This window comes from Mobula hypostoma, chromosome 10 (assembly GCF_963921235.1).
Source record: "Mobula hypostoma chromosome 10, sMobHyp1.1, whole genome shotgun sequence".
Classification (NCBI taxonomy): Eukaryota; Metazoa; Chordata; class Chondrichthyes; order Myliobatiformes; family Myliobatidae; genus Mobula; species Mobula hypostoma.
The window spans coordinates 35,467,725-35,486,818 of record NC_086106.1 but is presented as its reverse complement, the minus strand read 5'-3'; the positions used below and the strand labels follow the sequence as shown (position 1 = coordinate 35,486,818).

Sequence of the window (19,094 nt, the reverse complement as noted above, 5' to 3'; positions counted from 1 at the left end):
TCTGAATCTTGAGGCTATGGTCCGAGTTCAAGTCTTGTTTACCAGAGGAAACATATTTCCTGCCTCTATCTTATTATTTTGTATGCTTGTATGAAAGACCCTTTCATCCTTCTGAATCCAAATGAGTATTCAGAACGTAATTGCATCGCCTCAGATATTTAATCTGTCAGTCTATTCCATAAAACGACCACCCTTTGTGAGAACGTGCAAATACGCAAACAACAGGAATTCTGCAGATGCTGGAAATTCAAGCAACACACATAAAAGTTGCTGGTGAACGCAGCAGGCCAGGCAGCATCTCTAGGAAGAGGTACAGTCGACGTTTCAGGCCGAGACCCTTCGTCAGGACTAACTGAAGGAAAAGTTAGTAAGAGATTTGGAAGGGGGAGGGGGAGATTCAAAATGATAGGAGAAGACAGGAGGGGGAGGGATGGAGCCAAGAGCTGGACATGTGATAGGCAAAAGGGAATACGAGAGGATCATGGGACAGGAGGTCCGGGAAGAAAGACGGGGCCGGGGGTGGGGGGGGGGGACCCAGAGGATGGGCAAGGGATATATTCAGAGGGACAGAGGGAGAAAAAGGAGAGTGAGAGAAAGAATGTGTGTATAAAAATAAGTAACAGATGGGGTACGAAAGGGAGGTGGGGCATTAGCGGAAGTTAGAGAAGTCGATGTTTATGCCATCAGGTTGGAGGCTACCCAAACGGAATATAAGGTGTTGTTCCTCCAACCTGAGTGTGGCTTCATCTTTACAGTAGAGGCCGTGTATAGACATGTCAGAATGGGAATGGGATATGGAATTAAAATGTGAGATCCTGCTTTCTCTGGCGGACAGAGCGTAGGTGTTCAGCAAAGCGGTCTCCCAGTCTGCGTTGGGTCTCGCCAATATATGAAAGACCACATCGGGAGGACCGGACGCAGTATATCACCCCAGCCGACTCACAGGTGAAGTGTTGCCTCACCTGGATGGACTGTTTGGGGCCCTGAATGGTGGTAAGGGAGGAAGTATAAGGGCATGTGTAGCACTTGTTCCGCTTACACGGATAAGTGCCAGGAGGGAGATCAGTGGGGAGGGATGGGGGGGACGAATGGACAAGGGAGTCGCGTAGGGAACGATCCCTGCGGAATGCGGGGGGGGGGGGGTAGGGAAAGACGTGCTTAGTGGTGGGATCCCGTTGGAGGCGGCGGAAGTTACGGAGAATAATATGTTGGACCCGGAGGCTGGTGGGGTGGTAGTTGAGGACCAGGGAACCCTATTCCTAGTGGGGTGACGGGAGGATGGAGTGAGAGCAGATGTACGTGAAATGGGGGAGATGTGTTTAAGAGCAGAGTTGATAGTGGAGGAAGGGAAGCCCCTTTCTTTGAAAAAGGAAGATATCTCCCTCGTCCTAGAATGAAAACCTCATCCTGAGAGCAGATGCGGCGGAGATTATTGAAGCCACACTCAGGTTGAAGGAACAACACCTTATATTCCGTCTGGGTAGCCTCCAACCTGATGGCATGAATATTGACTTCTCTAACTTCCGCTAATGCCCCACCTTCCCTTCGTACCCCATCTGTTACTTATTTTTATACACACATTCTTTCTCTCACTCTCCTTTTTCTCCCTCTGTCCCTCTGAATATACCCCTTGCCCATCCTCTGGGTCCCCCCGCCCCTTGTCTTTCTTCCCGGACCTCCTGTCCCATGATCCTTTCGTATCCCTTTTGCCTATCACCTGTCCAGCTCTTGGCTCCATCCCTCCCCCTCCTGTCTTCTCCTATCATTTTGGATCTCCCCCTCCCCCTCCAACTTTCAAATCCCTTACTCACTCTTCCTTCAGTTAGTCCTGACGAAGGGTCTCAGCCTGAAACGTCGACTGCACCTCTTCCTAGAGATGCTGCCTGGCCTGCTGCATTCACCAGCAACTTTTATGTGTGTTGCTTAAACAAATACTCTCTCATTTTAGACTCTCCTACCCGGGGGTGAGTGGGGGGTGAACTCTGTGAATATCTACTCTATATACAGTATAACTTTCTTATCAATCTGTACAAGGTCATACATCGGTGTCCTACCCTCCACTCAGATCAAACCCATTACATCTAATCCCTCCTTGTAACTAAAGCCCTCGATTCCAATCAACATTATGATGAATTACTTCCGCATTCATTACTTGCCTACAGAACTATGCACACTACTCCAAGACTGAAATAACCGACATTTTGATTAGCTGCAACATAAAATGACAAAGATTGTACTTAGTATTTCAGCCTACAAAAGCAAACAGACTAAATACCTTCTTCACTACCCGATCCATCTATCTCGCCCTTTTCAAGGAGCTCTGAAGCTGCACCACAAGATCGTTTTGTGCAGCAAGCATCCTAAAGTTTCTGTCATTTTCCCTCTATGCCTTGCCTAAATTTGATGCCGTAAATGAATTAATTCATATTTGCCAGGATTAAGGGTTTACTCTAGTGTGTTCGCACTCGCTCTGTCTTAGGTAGATGGAGTGCAGAAGCAGGTCTCCAGACCACTAGACACGTTTCCCAGCAAGTGCCGATCTGTACTAATGCCCAATTACCAGCATTTGGTCCATGGCGTTCTGTTTTGGAAATCCCAGTGTTCGCCTAGAACTGTCTTAAAAGTTAAATATCGCCCAATACAAAGAGGTAAAGACGGGAAGTGGCAGGCAACAGATGGGTCCAAGTAAGCGGGGATGATGGCCAGGTGGGGTGAAGAGAAGAGGTGGATACAATGATAAGAAGTTGGGAGATAATACTGGAGACAACGCTTGGCTTATGTGATGATCTACTCCTCTTCACCTGGATCTACCAATCACTTGCCTCATCACTTTTAACAACGATTTGCCTCCACAGATGCTGTCTGACCTCCCAAGTTTCTCCAATAGTTTGTTTTGCCTTGCCACCAGCTCCCACCATCTGCAGATGTATGTGTCTCTAGCAGGGCTACTTGTTCGTGTCCACCGAGCTCCCTGTGTTTCCTGCTCCCTACTTGTAACAACTCATGTCTTTACCCCAACCCGCCATGAAACAGTCCGTTCAGTCTTAACCTGCTGACAAACTCACTCAGGTTCTCCTCTTGTATATCTGCACAATCCAAAATTATTGGAATTAGTAGTCACATAAATATGGTGTAACACAGACCTCTGTTGGAGTACCATTGTGTGACAGTGCCACCTGCAACAACAAAAAAAAAATCACTCAGGCCAATAAAAAAGTGTAGTGTTTAGGAATGAACTGACGAATGTTTATCGTGGAACTGCATTGATTCGAAGAGAAGAAAGATTCTGTGTGCAAACCTGTTGTATTTCCTGCATTAAAATTGTAACTGCGTTTTAAAAAATACTTTACAGAACCCAGCTTCTATCAATTTGTTGTTGGATTATTCCCTTTACTGAGACTCTAATAACGAAGGCACAAAATGAAGGGTTGTTTTCACTTCATCTTAATCCACGGCTTCAGAGAGAATTGCATTTATTTGCCAAGTATAAACCATAAAGAGACAGTTGATATATAACACACAGCAAACACAGGAACATGCCGTTGGGCCCGCGATGCCTATGCCAAACATGATATCAAATTGACTTCATCTAGTCTGCTTAAATGTGATCCATATCCCACCCACCCGCCATTTCGTGCATATATTATCGCCACTATCAAGTATAGTTCCATCGCCATCCCCGGCAGCGTGTTCCAGCCACCTACCACTCTCTATACACAGAAGAAAAGCAAATTGTCTTGTAATCTTCTTTAAACTTTCTTCCCGAAATTTAAAGTTAAACCGTCTGGTATGTCGGTAAAGATTTTGACTATTTCTGCCATTTGTAGAATACAGGTCCCCCGTCAGCTTCTGACGCGCCTGTGAAAACAATTCTATTTCTCCTAACCTCTGGTGAACCTCTTCTGCACCCTCTCGAAATCCTCCACTCTTTCCTTAAATGGGACGACCAGAACTATGCACAATATTCCACGTGCGGTCTAACCAATGATTTAAATAAGGCAAAAATAATGCTTTATATTTCCCCCTTTCCCTATTTAACTAAATTATTTATTCGGATCCAGGGGTATTTTACCATAACGGTTACCTGCTCTCTGAATTTCCTCTGAGTCACTGCATAAATAAAAGTGTTCGTGCAGCAACTGAACATTTGAAGCATGTTAGCACTTTCTAGGAAAATAAATTTAGGGTCACTGAAGCCGTTGGTTTTATAATTAACTTGAAATCGTTCAATAAAGAACTGGACAACATAAGCCAACCATAGTAGGATGAAACTACCCGAAATAGCAAAGAGTAACACGATGGACTTTCTCCGACTCTCCATCTCGGGATCCTTTCGTGTCTCTCCAGTGTTCTGAACGCGGAGCCTCCTGCGGGCTCTGCTGGCCGCGAGAATGTGCCTGACGGTCAGAGCGTTAAGAAAAATTATGAGGAAGAATGGCAGACAGGGGGTTAATAGTCGGTCGATCCATTGAAAAGCTGCCCACATTGATGAGGTATATCGAATCTCCTTCAGTTTACAATACCAGGGGGTATTATTAATTACGTAGACCGGTGCGTGTAAGAAATACCAGGGGATGTCGATGAGGCAACCGAAGGCACAGATAGTTCCGATGACCAGCGCCGCCGTACTCTCGGTGCAGTATTTTGTTTTCAACTTCTGGCAACAGATGGCTACATATCGATCAAAGGTGAATGAGACTGTTAACCATACGGAACAGTCCCTGGCTGCATAGATTAGTGTGATGCTGAGACTGCAGACGGGAGTAATAGACAAGAAACTGCCGGGAAAATAAATGCCAGGAATCCGATTTAACAACACGGCCGTGACAATAACCAGCAGATCCGTCACCGCCATGGACTCCAGGTACCGAGTGATACATTTGGAGAGACCGCACCTTCCTCGCGACAGTATAGCAATCGCCACAATATTGACTGTGAAAGAGAAAAAGACGAATTACCAAATGCGCGCTCCAGCGACACAACGCATTGATTAGAATTATGTAACTGTACAATACCTTAACCCACTCGCCCATATATGTTGATCGACTAATGGATAATAGAGCAGTTATACAATAGTGGGGAGACAGTAAATAAGAATGAAATTTCTCTGTGGTCGCGAGTGCCAATTGGGTGCTGTATTTTCACCTGCCTGTTTTACTTCTCTCTCCATTTTATATGCTATTAATGTCATGAAAGTATATTCGGGGCAAAGATTTTAACAGGTGGACTATAACTTTCGCGCCAGTGAAAGAGACTAATTTCTGCCCCAACATCTTTTCAATATTCAAATGTGGTGATGGTTTAGGAATTATGACCAATTCCACAAATCGAGGTTGAGGAAGTGGACTGGAACATGATGAGCTAACATATTCGTCGGGAGTGAATATTACTGTGCAGAAACCAGTGGCAAATGGATTGGAAAGCACTGGTAAAAAGCTGAACGGTTGGAAAGATCGTAATATTGTTTGAGATCAGGCGACCTGTATTCATGCTGCTGAAAAGCGATCCTGAATACATTCTTTAAATAAGCTTATTGTTCCGATTGATTAGTAACACTTTGCTTTATAGCTTTCATTCAGTAATTCCGTTCCATCGCAGCATCCAGTTATATTCGCTATGTAGTGATCGCTTAGTGCGATTAGTTAAGATATAAAACGTTTCTGATCTTCAGCCGTGTATGAGGTGATTCCAAATCGAAATAATTTCTTTAATTCGCAGTTTAATACGGTAAGAATAAAAATGCTATTGCAGAAAATAACGGAATTGCAATTCTGTCTTACTTCCACGCCCTTTGGTAAACATACTTGCAAGGTTTCATGATCAAGTACAGTCCTACGCCTTTTATTCACAATACCAAGTATCATCTCCGTTTAAAAGAGAACATGCATTGATCGCTTGCTTTCCTATCTCTTTAATAATGCACTATATATTTTGTTGGATTTCATTATTTGTTTCACAGTCGCAAAACAGACTACGGAGACGGAAGCAAAATTCTCGAGCTGATCAGTTCTTAATTAACTCACGGCCACGGAAACCACAAGCCCACTCAACCACTTTTCTTCCACATACCTAAAGAGAACAGCAGAAAATATCCATAGAATTTGACTCAGCACTTTGTAATGTGCGGTACGGAGGTGGGTAGTGACTTCACTCGGAACGGTTCTGCTCGGATTTTAAAATTGACGCCTCCTCTTCTAGAATCCCAAGTACAGTTACCCGAACAAATGTGACATGAAATGCTTTTTAAAGTTCCTTGCCTACGGAACGCATCGCCACAAAGGTCAACAAAAATCTTCTCAAGTTTGGCTCTGATGCTGTCAAATCAGTTTTCTTTTTTTCAACCCTAGACTGAAGCGAGCATTTATAGAGAACGGCGACGTCTCTGAAGTACCCTACCTGGTATTGCGAAGGCTGCTAGGATAGTGTAGTAAACAGCATACACCAGGCCTCTGGGCGGGGAGTGCATTTTCGGTGAAAAGTGTCTTGTTGGCGTGTTATGCCAGCTACAAGTTGGCGTTCTGGTTATTTTGTACCTGTCGGGTAGTCCCCAAGTGACAAGTAAGTAGCTGACGTTAGTTACAGGCACTGAACACAGAGATTTCGTAATCTCAGAAATGATGCATGTTCCAATCTGCTAGCAATTAATTCAATGCGACTTAGTTTCGGCCTGGAGCAACATGAGCACAATGCTTCAAAACATGGTGGCGTTTAAACGTTAGGGAATATAGGAAAATATGTATAGTACGTTCAATGGTTTAAACTTTTTTTATGTGTTTTCAACCACAAACCAGCATAATTAGCACTTATTATCTGCCAGCTAAACTGGGCACGTGCCACTTTAATTGTATCAATGCAAAAGCAGGAAAAGAACAAGATAAAGTAGGAACGGTTGCAAAGTAAGTATGGGATCCGTAGATTACAAAGACGCACTATGTCCATCCGATCCCCCTTTCTGAAGTCGATCTACAAGTTATCATCAATTCAGAGAATAGGTTCTGCATTTATAGAACGTACAACAATGCAACATAGATATGGACCCTTCAGTCTACTGTATCTGCGCCAACCATGAGGCGACTGTACACTGAACCCATCAGTATGTATATGGTTGACATTCTTTTATTTCGCACTTCTTCACGTATCGGTCTAAATGCTGGCAAGTGTTGCTATCTATCCGTTTCCATCTCATCTTCTGTCAGGGTGGTCCAGGAACCTAGCAATCAATGTAAAAAAAAAGAAAAAAGAAAATTTATGTCTCTTTTATTAAACTTTCCCTCGTTCACTTCAATGTCATCTAGTACTCAACAGATCTATGCTGGGGAAACGGCTCAGACTATCCTATCTATGGCTCTTATAATTTAGCACCTCTATCAGATCGTCACTCATAAACAATAATAAAAAAATAAAAACAGTCAAAGTTTGTCCAGCTTCTCTCTGTAGCCAACACTCTCCAATCCAGACAACATCAAGATGAACTTAGTCTGTACACTGTGCAAAGCCTCCAGGCATTCTTACTGTGCTAATGATTACACAGGTGTTCCAAATGTGGCCCAACCAAAGTTTAATGCACCTGCAACATGACTTCCCAATTTCTATGTTTAGCGCCCCAACCAAAAAAGACAATTATGCGATACACGTACTTTACCAACCTATCCACCTGTGTTGCCATATGGGCTTGCACCCCAAGATACCTTTGTATATCAATGTTCTTAAGAGTCCTGCAATTTACCATATATTTTCCTTTTGCATTCATCCTCCCAAAGTCTATTAATGCACACTTACCTGGATGAAATTCCATTTGCCATTTCTTTGTTCAGATTTCCATTTGGTCTATATCCTGCTCTATCATTTGACGATCTTTATCACCATTTGTAATTTCACCATAAGACACAAGCACAAAACTAGGTCATTCGCCCATTGAATCTGCACCGCCATTCAATCCTGGCTGATTTATTTTCCCTCTCAACCACATTCTCCTGCCTCTCTCCGTAACCTCTGACACCCTTACTAATAAAGCACCACTTTCAATATACTCAACGACTTGAACTCCATAGCTGTATGCGGCAATGAATGAGGGCTGGGTGGAAGTTAGAAGTAAAGTCAATGACATTGACGAGCTCAGCATGGGTGCAGGAAGCAGCACCAATGTAGTCGTCAATGTATCGAAAGAAAAGTTGGGGAGCAGTACCAGAATAGGTTTGGAGCACAGACTATTCCACATAACCAATGAAGAGGCAGACATAGCTAGGGCCCATGCAAGTTCTCATAGCTACACCCTTGGTCTGAAGAAAGTGGGAAGAGCCAAAAGAGAAGTTATTAAGTGTGACCATCCTCAGCCACCAAACTCATAATTCCCACACCCCGTACCACTCGGTTTTACCTCCTCCCCAAGATCCACAAGCCTGACTGTCCCGGCAGACCCATAGTTTCTGCCTGCTCCTGTCCCACTGAACTTGTATCTGCCTACCTGGACTCCACTTTGTCACCCATAGTTCAGTCTCTCCTCATCTACATCCAGGATACATCCCATGCCCTCCACCTCTTCAATAACTTCCAGTTCCCCAGTCCCAAACGCTTCATTTTCACTATGGATGTCCAATCCCTATACACCTCCATTCCCCATGAAGAAGGCCTCAAAGCCCTCCGCTACTTTCTGGATAATGAACCTCACCAGTTCCCCACCACCGCTACCCTCCTCCAGTTGGCGGAACTGGTTGTCACACTCAATAACTTCTCTTTTGGCTCTTCCCACTTTCTTCAGACCAAGTGTGTAGCTATGGGAACTTGCATGGGCCCTAGCTATGCCTGCCTCTTCATTGGTTATGTGGAAAGTTTGTGCTCCAAACCTATTCTGGTACTGCTCCCGAACTTTTCCTTTGGTACATTGACGACTACATTGGTGCTGCTCCCTGCACCCATGCTGAGCTCATCAATTTCACCGACTTCACTTCTCCCAAGTTCCACCCAGCCCTCAAATTCACTTGGTCTATCTTGGACACTTCTCTCCCCTTTCTCGATCTCTCAGTCTCCATCTCTGGAGAGAGACTGTCTACTGACATCTTCTACAAGCCCACTGACACTCATAACTACCTCAACTATACCTCTTCCCACCCCGCCAGATGCAAAAATGCCATTCCCTATTCCCAGTTCCTCCATCTCTGCCGCATGTGCTCTGAGGATGAGGTTTTCCGTTCCAGGACATCTCAAATGTCCTCTTTCTTTAAGGATCGTGGTTTCCCTTCTGCTGTCATCAATGATGCCCTCACCCGCATCTCCTCCATTTCCCGCACTTCGGCTCTCACCCCATCCTCCCGCCACCACAACAGGGACAGAGTTCCCCTTGTCCTCACCCACCACTCCACTAGCCTCTGGATCCAACACATTATCCTCCGCAACTTCCACCACCTTCAACAAGACCCCACCACTAAGCACATCTTTCCCTCTCCACCTCTCTCTGCCTTCCACAGGGATTGGTCCCTCCGCAACTCCCTGCTCCACACGTCCCTCCCCACAGATCTCCCACCTGGCACTTATCCCTGTAAGCGCAAGTGCTACACCGGTCCCTACACCTCCTCTCTTGCCACCATTCAGGGCCCCAAACAGTCCTTCCAAGTGAGGCAACACTTCACTTGTGAGTCTGTTGGGGTCATCTATTGCATCCGGTGCTCCCGGTGAGGCCTCCTCTACATTGGTGAAACCCGATGCAGATTGGGGGACTGCTTTGTCGAGCACCTCCGCTCCATCCACCACAACAGACAGGATCTCCCAGTAGCCACCCACTTCAACTCTGCTTCCCATTCCCATTCAGATTTGTCCATACATGGCCTCCTCTACTGCCATGATGAGGCTAAACTCAGGTTGGAGGAGCAACACCTCATATACCGTCCAGGTAGTCTCCAGCCACTTGGCATGAACATAGAATTCTCCAACTTCCGGTAATTCCCTCCCCCTCCCTTCCCCTATCCCTATGTCACTCTGCCCCCTCACCCAGCTGCCTACCACCTCCCTCTTGGTTCGGCCTCCTTCTACTACCCATTGTATTTTCCCCTATTCTTTCTTCACCTTTCCTGCCTATCACCTCCCTGCCTTCCTTCCCCCACCCCTTTATCTTTCCCCTTACTGGTTTTTCACCTGGAACCTACCAGCCTTCTCCTTTCCACCCTCCCCCCACCTTCTTTAAAGGACCTCTGCCCCTTACCCCTACAGTCCTGACGAAGGGTTCTGGCCCGAAACGTTGACTGATCTTTTCCACGGATGCTGCCCGACCTGTTGAGTTCCTCCAGCATGTTGTGAGTGTTGCTTGGAAGTAACCACAGCATCTACATTATCCAACTGGAGAGAACACATATTTCACTTAGGGTATAAATGTCAATGTCATCTCTTAAAAGCTCTAAATTTTACTTTGCTTTACTTTATTGTTGCTGAACAATTGATACTAGAGCGTACAATCATCACAGCGATCTTTGATTCTGTGCTTCGTGCAGAAATCTCTTACTATCATTTCTTTCTAAACATTGTCTGTGTTGATGATCTAACCATTATTTTCTGTGTCGAGCTCCTAACCTTTCACATACATTCTCCAGGCGAGACAATGGTTGCAAGGCTCTGTATTAGCTGGTGCCACTCACTAACTCTCTTCCCCATCATTAGCAAATTAATTTCTCTTAAGTGTGTATCCAGCACCCTTTTAATTCTGCCTCCACCGACAGACAGTACATTCTAAACTCCTTCATGGGTGAGGGATAGAAGCTGGTCACATATTCTTGCCAGTCACATCCTAATTTATGACTTTCATACCAATAGAAACTATTCCACCCCTCCCTCCATTTATTCTTCATACAGTATTCAGATTTGAAGTGATAAGATCCAGTCAATGACCTTTCATGCGTGTTTAGTTAGAGAACAAATTAGTTTCTGGATTTAGTTGGGAATGTGGCAGGGGCACTATGGCACACACCAGAATTCTGGCCAGTGTGTGCATTTTCCATGAAATCTGTGTTATTTCAGCTTCACGCTATCAGGCGTTCTGACTGCTTCATTTTGGAGTGGTTGCTGAAGTCCTGAGGGAAAGCTAAATAGCATTAAATAGCCAATCAGCTGTCCAGCTCTTGGCTTCATCCCTCCCCCTCCTGTCTTCTCCTATCATTTCAGATCTCCCCCTCCCCCTCCCACTTTCAAATCTCTTACTATCCCTTCTTTCAGTTAGTCCTGACGAAGGGTCTCGGCCTGAAACGTCGACTGTACCTCTTCCTATAGATGCTGCCTGGCCTGCTGCATTCCACCAGAATGTTGTGTGTTTTGCTTGAATTTCCAGCATCTGCAGATTTTCTCGTGATAGCATTACCGCTGATGTTTTAGTTACAGTCGTTCAACAAATTTGTTTTGTAATGTCACAAATGACGTTAATTTTAGTGAAGAATTCATATAAAGTGATCTAATCTTTGATGAAATTATATTGATACCACGTTTCACCACTTGCTGCTGGATAATCGTTATGCCACTGAGGAAAGTTTGTCTCAGACGTTTATTGTTTTTACCTATTGCTGTCCAGCAAATTAATGCTTAACTTCCATCTGGATAACTCCTCATAACTCCTTCTGGATTATGACCCCAACATCAAACATCCAGTCATGATAACCCGGTCATGAACCTTACTCTCTTGGGAAAGCTTACTTTCATAACTTCCAGATTTAGAGTATCCTAGCCCTATGAAGATCCTTTCTATCTCGCACCCAAAGTCCACACACAGGATTGCCCCTACTGATGCATTGTTTAAGCTTCATTGCCATACAAAACTTATATGGCATTTGGGAGGCGGAACCAAATGCAAGACACAGACACTGATGTACTAGGAACAGGACTTGACTAGAGAGCTGGGACTAGAACACAGACCTGGCCGAGGATATTGGCTAGGCAAGCGGGACCAGAACAAGGAACTGGAAACTAGGAGCCTGGGTTTGGACTCCGAGCTAGAGACTGGAAAGGACCCAGAACCTGGGTCTTGACTCGGGCTCGGACTCCAGATCTAGGCGAGAAAAAGATGTGGCTACAGGATGTGGCATGGCTACAGGACTGGACATGAGACTCCTGGACAAGATGAGAGACTCCTGGACAAGACGAGAGAACACCAGCCCAGAATGAGGAATCTCCAGTACTGGGCTGAGCGAAGTACTCCTGGACTGGGTGAGGCACAAGGAGAGTACGAGGCAGATGGACAGGACAAGAATACAAAGCAGAGCCTTGGTCAAGGGAGACAGGAATGCAGAGCTTTGGTCGAGGGAGACAGGAATGCAGAGCCTTGGTCGAGGGAGACAGGAATGCAGAGCCTTGGTCTTGAGAGACAGGAACATGGAACATGGAGCTGGGACCCCCACCTTGGGAACAGGACATAGGGCCAGGACTCATACACAGAATGCTGAACATGGCAAGACGGTTCCCAAGACAAGGTAGTGGCAAACAGCCAGACCTGCCTAGCGAAGGCGTGGACACAGAGTCAGTTCCAAACACAAGGTAGTGGAAAATGGCCAGACTTACCTAGCAAAGGCGTGGACACGGAGACAGTTCCAAACAACGAAAGACAGTTCCTTATCTAGACACAGCAAGGTTCCAGTCTTGCTGCAGCGGTAGAGCTTGACAGTGATACAGGCGAGGTTGCAGGCAAGGCTTCAGGCAGAGGTTGCAGGCAAGGCTTCAGGAGGAAGATGAAGGGAAGGGAAGGGAACAGTCCAGCGTCTGGATAACGGCAAAGATAGCCTGGCTTACCCAATGGAGGCAAGGACAGGAAGGAACAGATCTAACTGCAGGGTAATGGCAAAGTCAGCCTGAATTACCCCACAGAGGCGATGGTGGGATACCAATGAGACGAACCAGCCACCACACTCGAACCCAGGGCCACTTATATTTCTAGCCCCAAGATGAGCATCAGGTGCCTATGATTAAGCCCAACTGAAACAAGGGACAGCAGGAAGACCCGGAGTCCGGAGTCCACGGACAGGACCATGAACCGGAATGCAGACTTCATGGATTGGACCATGACAGCAGATGCTGGAAATCCAAGCAACAGTAGAGGAGGCCATGGATTGATATATCTGAATGGGAAAGGGAAGTGGAATTTAAATGGGTGGCCATTAGGAGATCCCACGTCTTCTAGGGGATGGAGCATAGATACTTGGTGAAGCAGTCTCCCAATCTATCGCCTATCACCTTGTGATTCTCTATCCCCTCCTCAACTTTTCAAATCTATTCCTTATCTTTTTTTCTTCAGTCCTGCCGAAGGGTCTAGGCCTGAAATGTCGACTATACTCTGGCCTGCTGAGTTCCTCTAGCATTTTGTGTGTAATTAGTTCCTTCTGGTTTTCTAAGAGCTTTGGTGTTGCTTCAGGAAGCTATCCAGCAGCTTCTTGCCCTACTCTTGTGTTGAACCTGTCTTAGTCTCTGACTCTTCTCCTTATACTGTACATGCTCCCTTTCGGAGTCATCATTAGAAAGCATAAACTTGATTTCCACAGTCATGCAGGTGAGACACGTTTGTATATCTTGGTTAGCCTGAGGATGAATAAACTCTATCTTCTCTGTCTCCTGGCATGGCTGCAATAAACAAATAGATGAGCAGTTTTCTAAAATAAATTAAGATAAAACAGAAATATTTTTTGGTTTGTTCCAAAGCCAAAAGAGATAAACTTTTTGATAAACTTGGAAATTTGACTATCCTTATATAAAATCAGAAGTAACTACCCTAGGTGTTATCCTTGATTCAGATTTGAACCTTAAATCCCACATAAAGAGCAGCATTTCTATACTTAAGAAACATTTCTGACTTGTACTGATGCTAAAAACTAATTCATGTCTAGATTCATTACTGCAATGCACTTTTTAACTGGACTTCCAAAGCAATGTATTGGCAAACTTTAATTCATTCTGAATGCCACTGTGAGACTTTTATCAAAAAGCAGGATGAGGGACTATATCACCCCCGTGCTAGCTACTCTGCATTGGCTTCCTGTACCTTTTAGAATTGACTTTAAAGTTCTATTACTTGTTTCGAAAGCTCTTAGTGGTCTTATTTGTTTTGAAAGCTTTTTCAAAGCTCCTGGACCTGAGTACATCACAGAATTGTTTTTGTCTGAAATTCCGCTCAAGCTCTCAGGTCTTCTTCCACTGATCTCTCAAATTTAAACAATCTCCCTCAAAAGATAATTGGCAGGTCAGTTTTCTGAACTACACTCCTAAACTGTGGAATCTAATACTTAAAACTGTAAGGGATGCAGACACAGACTCTTTTAAACATCAGCTCAAAACATATTTATTTAACTTTGCTTTGAACTAATATCTTTTTGCCTTTAATTTTCAGGCTTATGAAAAGTGCACTGAAGATTAATTTAATATTATTATTATTATTCCTATTTGTTCTATCCTTGTTTCTAAATCTCCTCTCCGTTTACACTGTTCCAAAGAAAGCAATCATTGTCTATCTAATCTTTCCTCATAACTATACCTTTCCAGTCCAGGTAATATCCTCAACATTTTCATCCTTACTTTCTACAATGCAATCACACCTATGTAACATCATGGATAATGCTGTACTGACTTGTTGTAGGTAGTTCTCAGATAACCTCTGTGGGGCCTTCCCTAACAAAGGAAAACATCCATAGGATTTATCTGTTTCACTGTTTTTCTACTTGTGGACAAAATAACACAAGGACCTATCATGAGCACTCTCGGTTTTGATCAATAAGTTTATGGATGACATGAAATTAGAAGGTGTTGTTGATAGTGAAGACTGTAGGAAGATCTTGATCAATTAGGGAAGTGGGCTGAGGAATGGCAATGGATGTCAAGTGGTGATTTTGGAAAGACAAAACAGTGTACAATTTACACTATTGATGGTTGGGCATTAGAAAATATAATTGAACAGAAGGACCAAGCAGTGCATTGCTCATTGAATGCAGTTTCACACCAGACAGGATGGTTCAAAGTTCAATATAAAGTTATTATTGAAGTACTTATACATCATTGGATACAACCCTGACTTTCAATTTCTTGTGGTCATTCATAGTAAATACAAAGAAACACAAAAAAAAAATCCATAGAAGACCACACACAAGACAAACAAATTACCAACATGCAAAAGACAAGCTTTGAAAATACAAAATGAAAAAAGAAAAAAAAGATAATAATAAATAAATAAGCAATAAATATTGAGTCCATAGTTTGTGGGAACGGTTCAGTGTTGGAGTGTTTGGTGTTATTCCTTCTGGTTCAAGAGCCTGATTTTTGAGGGGTAATAACTGTTCCTCAACTTGGTAATGTGGGATTTGAGACTCAAGAAGTGGAGAGAGGCATTTAGTACAATAGCCTTCATCAATCAGAGCATAAAGTAGAGGTGTTGGGACATAATACTGCCATTGTACAAGTTGTTGCTGAGTCCGGGTTTGGAGTACTGTGCACAGAATTGTTTGGCCTATTATAGAAAAGGATGTGATTAAACTGGAAGAGTGTAGAGAAAGCTTACAAGGATTATATCAGAATTAGAATGCCTAAATTATCAGGAGAGGTTGGCCAAACTGGTGGAGGCTGGTAGTCACAATATTTGTAATGAGGAGAGCATGGGAAATGTAAAGCTACAGACCCAGCTCTAATAAATAGGAATAATATGAATGATTGTTGGTCAGGAGATGGCAGGCCAAGAGGGTCCATTTGCATTGCATGGAGAAGATTGCTATCAAAATATCCAATTTGGAAAGGCCCTCTCAAAAACAGAAAGATTGTGATACCTCTACAAGATGTGGATCAGAATCAGTCTTAATATCACTGGCATATGTTGTGAAATTTGTTGTTACATGGCAACAGTATATTTCAATACATATAATTAAAACCTGTAAATTATAGTAAATATATAAAGTTAAATTAAATAAATAATGCAAAAAAGTGGGGGGGGGGGGGGGAATGATGATGTACTGTTCATGGATTCAATGTCCATTCAGAAACCTGATGGCGGAGGGGAAGAAGCTAATCCTGAATCATTGAGTGTGTGCCTCCTCCTTAGTGGTAGCAATGAGAAGAGGGCAGTCCTCGAAGGTGGCTTGGCTGCTGAGGAGTCTAGTGCCCATGACAGAGCTGACTAAGTTCACAACTTTCTGCTGCTGATTTTGATCCTGCGCAGTGGTTCCTCCTTAATAGATGGTGATGCAGCCAGTTTGAATGCTGTCCATGGTACATCTACAGAAATTTGCAAGTGTCTGTGGTGACATACCAAATCTTCTCAAACTCATAATGAAATACAGACATTGTATGCTGGGCCTTGGATAGATCCTCAGAGCTGTTGACACCAAGGTACTTGAAATTGCTCACCCATTCTACGACTGATCTCTTGATGAGGATTGGTGTCTGTGTCATCATATTATTCTTTCTGAAGTCCACAATAAATTCTCTGGTCTTACTGATATTGAGTGCAATGTTGTTGCTATGATTTCACTCAATCAGCTGATGTATCTCACGCCTGTACACCTCGTCATCACTATCCGAAATTCTGCCAACAATAGATGTGTCATCAGTAAATTTATAGATGTCATTTGAGCTGTGCCTAGCTACACAGACATGGGTGTAGAGAGAGTGGGGCAATGGGCTAAGCACTCATTCTTAAGATGCACCAGTGTTGATTATCAGTGAGGTGGAGATGTTATTTCCAATCTGCACAGACTGTGGTCTTTCATTCAGTAAGCTGAGGATCTGTGACAATGAATTCCATAGATTCACCACTCTCTGACTAAAGAAATTCCTCATCATCTGTTCTAAATAGATGTCTCTCTATTCTGAAACTGTGTCTCTGTCCCTAGACACCACCACTATCGCAAACATCCTCTTCACGTTCACTCTATCTTGGCCTTTCAAATTCGATAGGTTTCAATGAGATCCCCTCTTATTCTTCCAAACTCTAAAGATTACAGACCCAAAGCCATCAAACATGCATCATAAATTAACTCTTTTGTTCCCAAATTTATTCTTGTGAAACACTTCTGGACCCTCTACAATGCCAGCACATCTTTTCTTAGATAAGGGGCCCAAAACTTTTCTTATTACTCCAGGTGTAGTCTGATAAATACCTTATAAAGCCTCAGCATTGCATCCTTGTTTTTATATCCTAGTCCTCTCAAAATGAATGCTCACATTACATTTGGCTTTCTTACCACCAACTCAAACTGCAAATTAACCTTTACGGAATCTTGTATGAGGGTTTTCAATTTCCTTTGCATTCTGATTTTTGAATTTTCTCTCTGTTTAGAAAATAGTCTACACCTTTATTCTTTCTACCAAAGTGCATGCCATACACTTCCCAACACTATATTCCATCTGTCATTTCTTTGTCCATTCTCTTAATGTGTCAATACTGGGATAGCAAACCGAGTTTTGGAGATTGGGGATGTTTATCAGTCATTTGTGGTTGAAATTTGGGGAAAGAATAGTGAAGTACAGATAAAAAAACGTTACAACCCTTGTGAAAGGTTAACACCCAATATATTGGAAAAGTGTGGTTGGAAATGGGAAAAATATTATGTGGTATGGGGATTTAAATGCTCACAGTTCTATGTGGGTTTGTAATGACACAAAGGTGAATGGGATGGTGGTGAAAGACTTCTTGGAAGCAAAGTTTTTCACATGCTTGAATGATGGTAAGAGTACAAGGTTAAATCTACTTAACAACACTGTTTCTGCTATAGATCTTACATTGGTATCCGAAGATATAGCAAGGGTGTATAACTGGGAAGTATATAATCATACAGCAGTGTGGAGTTATCATTTGCCCATTATCTGTACAATGGGAGTAGATGTGCAACAGAGGAAAGGGTCTCATATCTCCAGATGGAGTCCTAAAAAGGCAAATTGGAACATGTTTGATGACTTACATGAAAGTAGATTTCCTGGTCATCTGGTTTTGGTGGCTATCGAGTTGAATAATAATACCTTGTGCTTTGTAATTAATTCAATAGCTAAGGGATCACTTAACAGATTTTTGGGAGATAATAAAAGGAGAGCTGTTCCATGGTGGTTGGATGAATGTAAAAGAACTGTGAAGTAACATGATAAAGTTTTTAGGAAAGTTAGGCAGTGTTACTCTTATTCATTTTTCATACAATATAATAGAGCTCAAGCCATAGATAGAAATGTAGTGAGAATGAGAAAGGGTATTGGAGAACATACTGTGATAGCATTGGGAAAGAAATCCAAGTAGGGGATGTTTGGGGTAGGATACAGAAAATGTGGGAAGTTAGAAAACTTGAACATTACTGTTTTTTTATGGTGGGGAGAAGGTTGCAATTATTAACTCTGAGAAAGCAGATTTATTAGCAAAAACATTTGTAAGGTCAAAGTAAATAAAGGATAAGTGGTAACAGATTTCTTTGATGTCAAGAAAGCCTTGATTATGAATTTCCGTGCTCTCATTTGCTCTCAGTCCTCAAATCTAGTAAAACAGGTACTTCAAATTGTAGGCCAGACACTCTTCTTGAGATTTAGCATATGTTGAGGCTGCAGAGTTTAGGCTTGTGTATACATTTCATATGGGTTCCTACCCATGTTGGGTTTGAAGGAAATAAGGTGACAGACATTCTTGTCAAGCAATCACAGAATTTGGATATAAATGCAGTGGTGCCTTTGCATAAGATAAAAACCAGAATTAAAAAGTCACTGCGGCAACAAACTTGGGATAAGGAAAACAAAAGTTGGCACTTATATAAAATACAGGGGATGGTGGTAACTCAACTTACAGTGTATAAAAGGAGAGAAAAAAATATACCTACACGTTTATGTATTGGACATAATGAGGTTGAATAATTCCCTGTTCAGAAGTAAAATGCATGATACTGATATCTGTAAGGAGTGTAATTTTCAAGAAATAGTGCAGCATACATTGTTTGAATGCAGTTCCTATGAGGTGAAAGGATACATCCAATTGCTAAATTGAGATCATTGGGACAGATACAATTTAACATGAAAAGTTTATTAGGATTTCATTGCCATGATATCCCAGTGCATATTTGACTTTCTGAAAAGCACTAGACTTTTTGATATTTGAGGTTTTATTTTGGAGGTGGGAGCAG

The 19,094-nt window shown here is 43.0% G+C and overlaps 1 protein-coding gene across 1 annotated transcript; it reads right to left on the bottom strand.

The window, feature by feature from the left end:
• Positions 1-4,030: 4,030 nt before the first annotated feature.
• On the bottom strand, positions 4,031-6,466 carry LOC134353279 (probable G-protein coupled receptor 139). The gene is made up of 2 exons (XM_063061310.1): positions 6,397-6,466; positions 4,031-4,932 (listed from the first exon to the last, which is right to left on the bottom strand). The coding sequence occupies exons 1-2, from the start codon at positions 6,464-6,466 to the stop codon at positions 4,031-4,033; spliced, it is 972 nt and encodes a 323-aa protein (XP_062917380.1).
• Between the last annotated feature and the right edge of the window lie 12,628 nt (positions 6,467-19,094).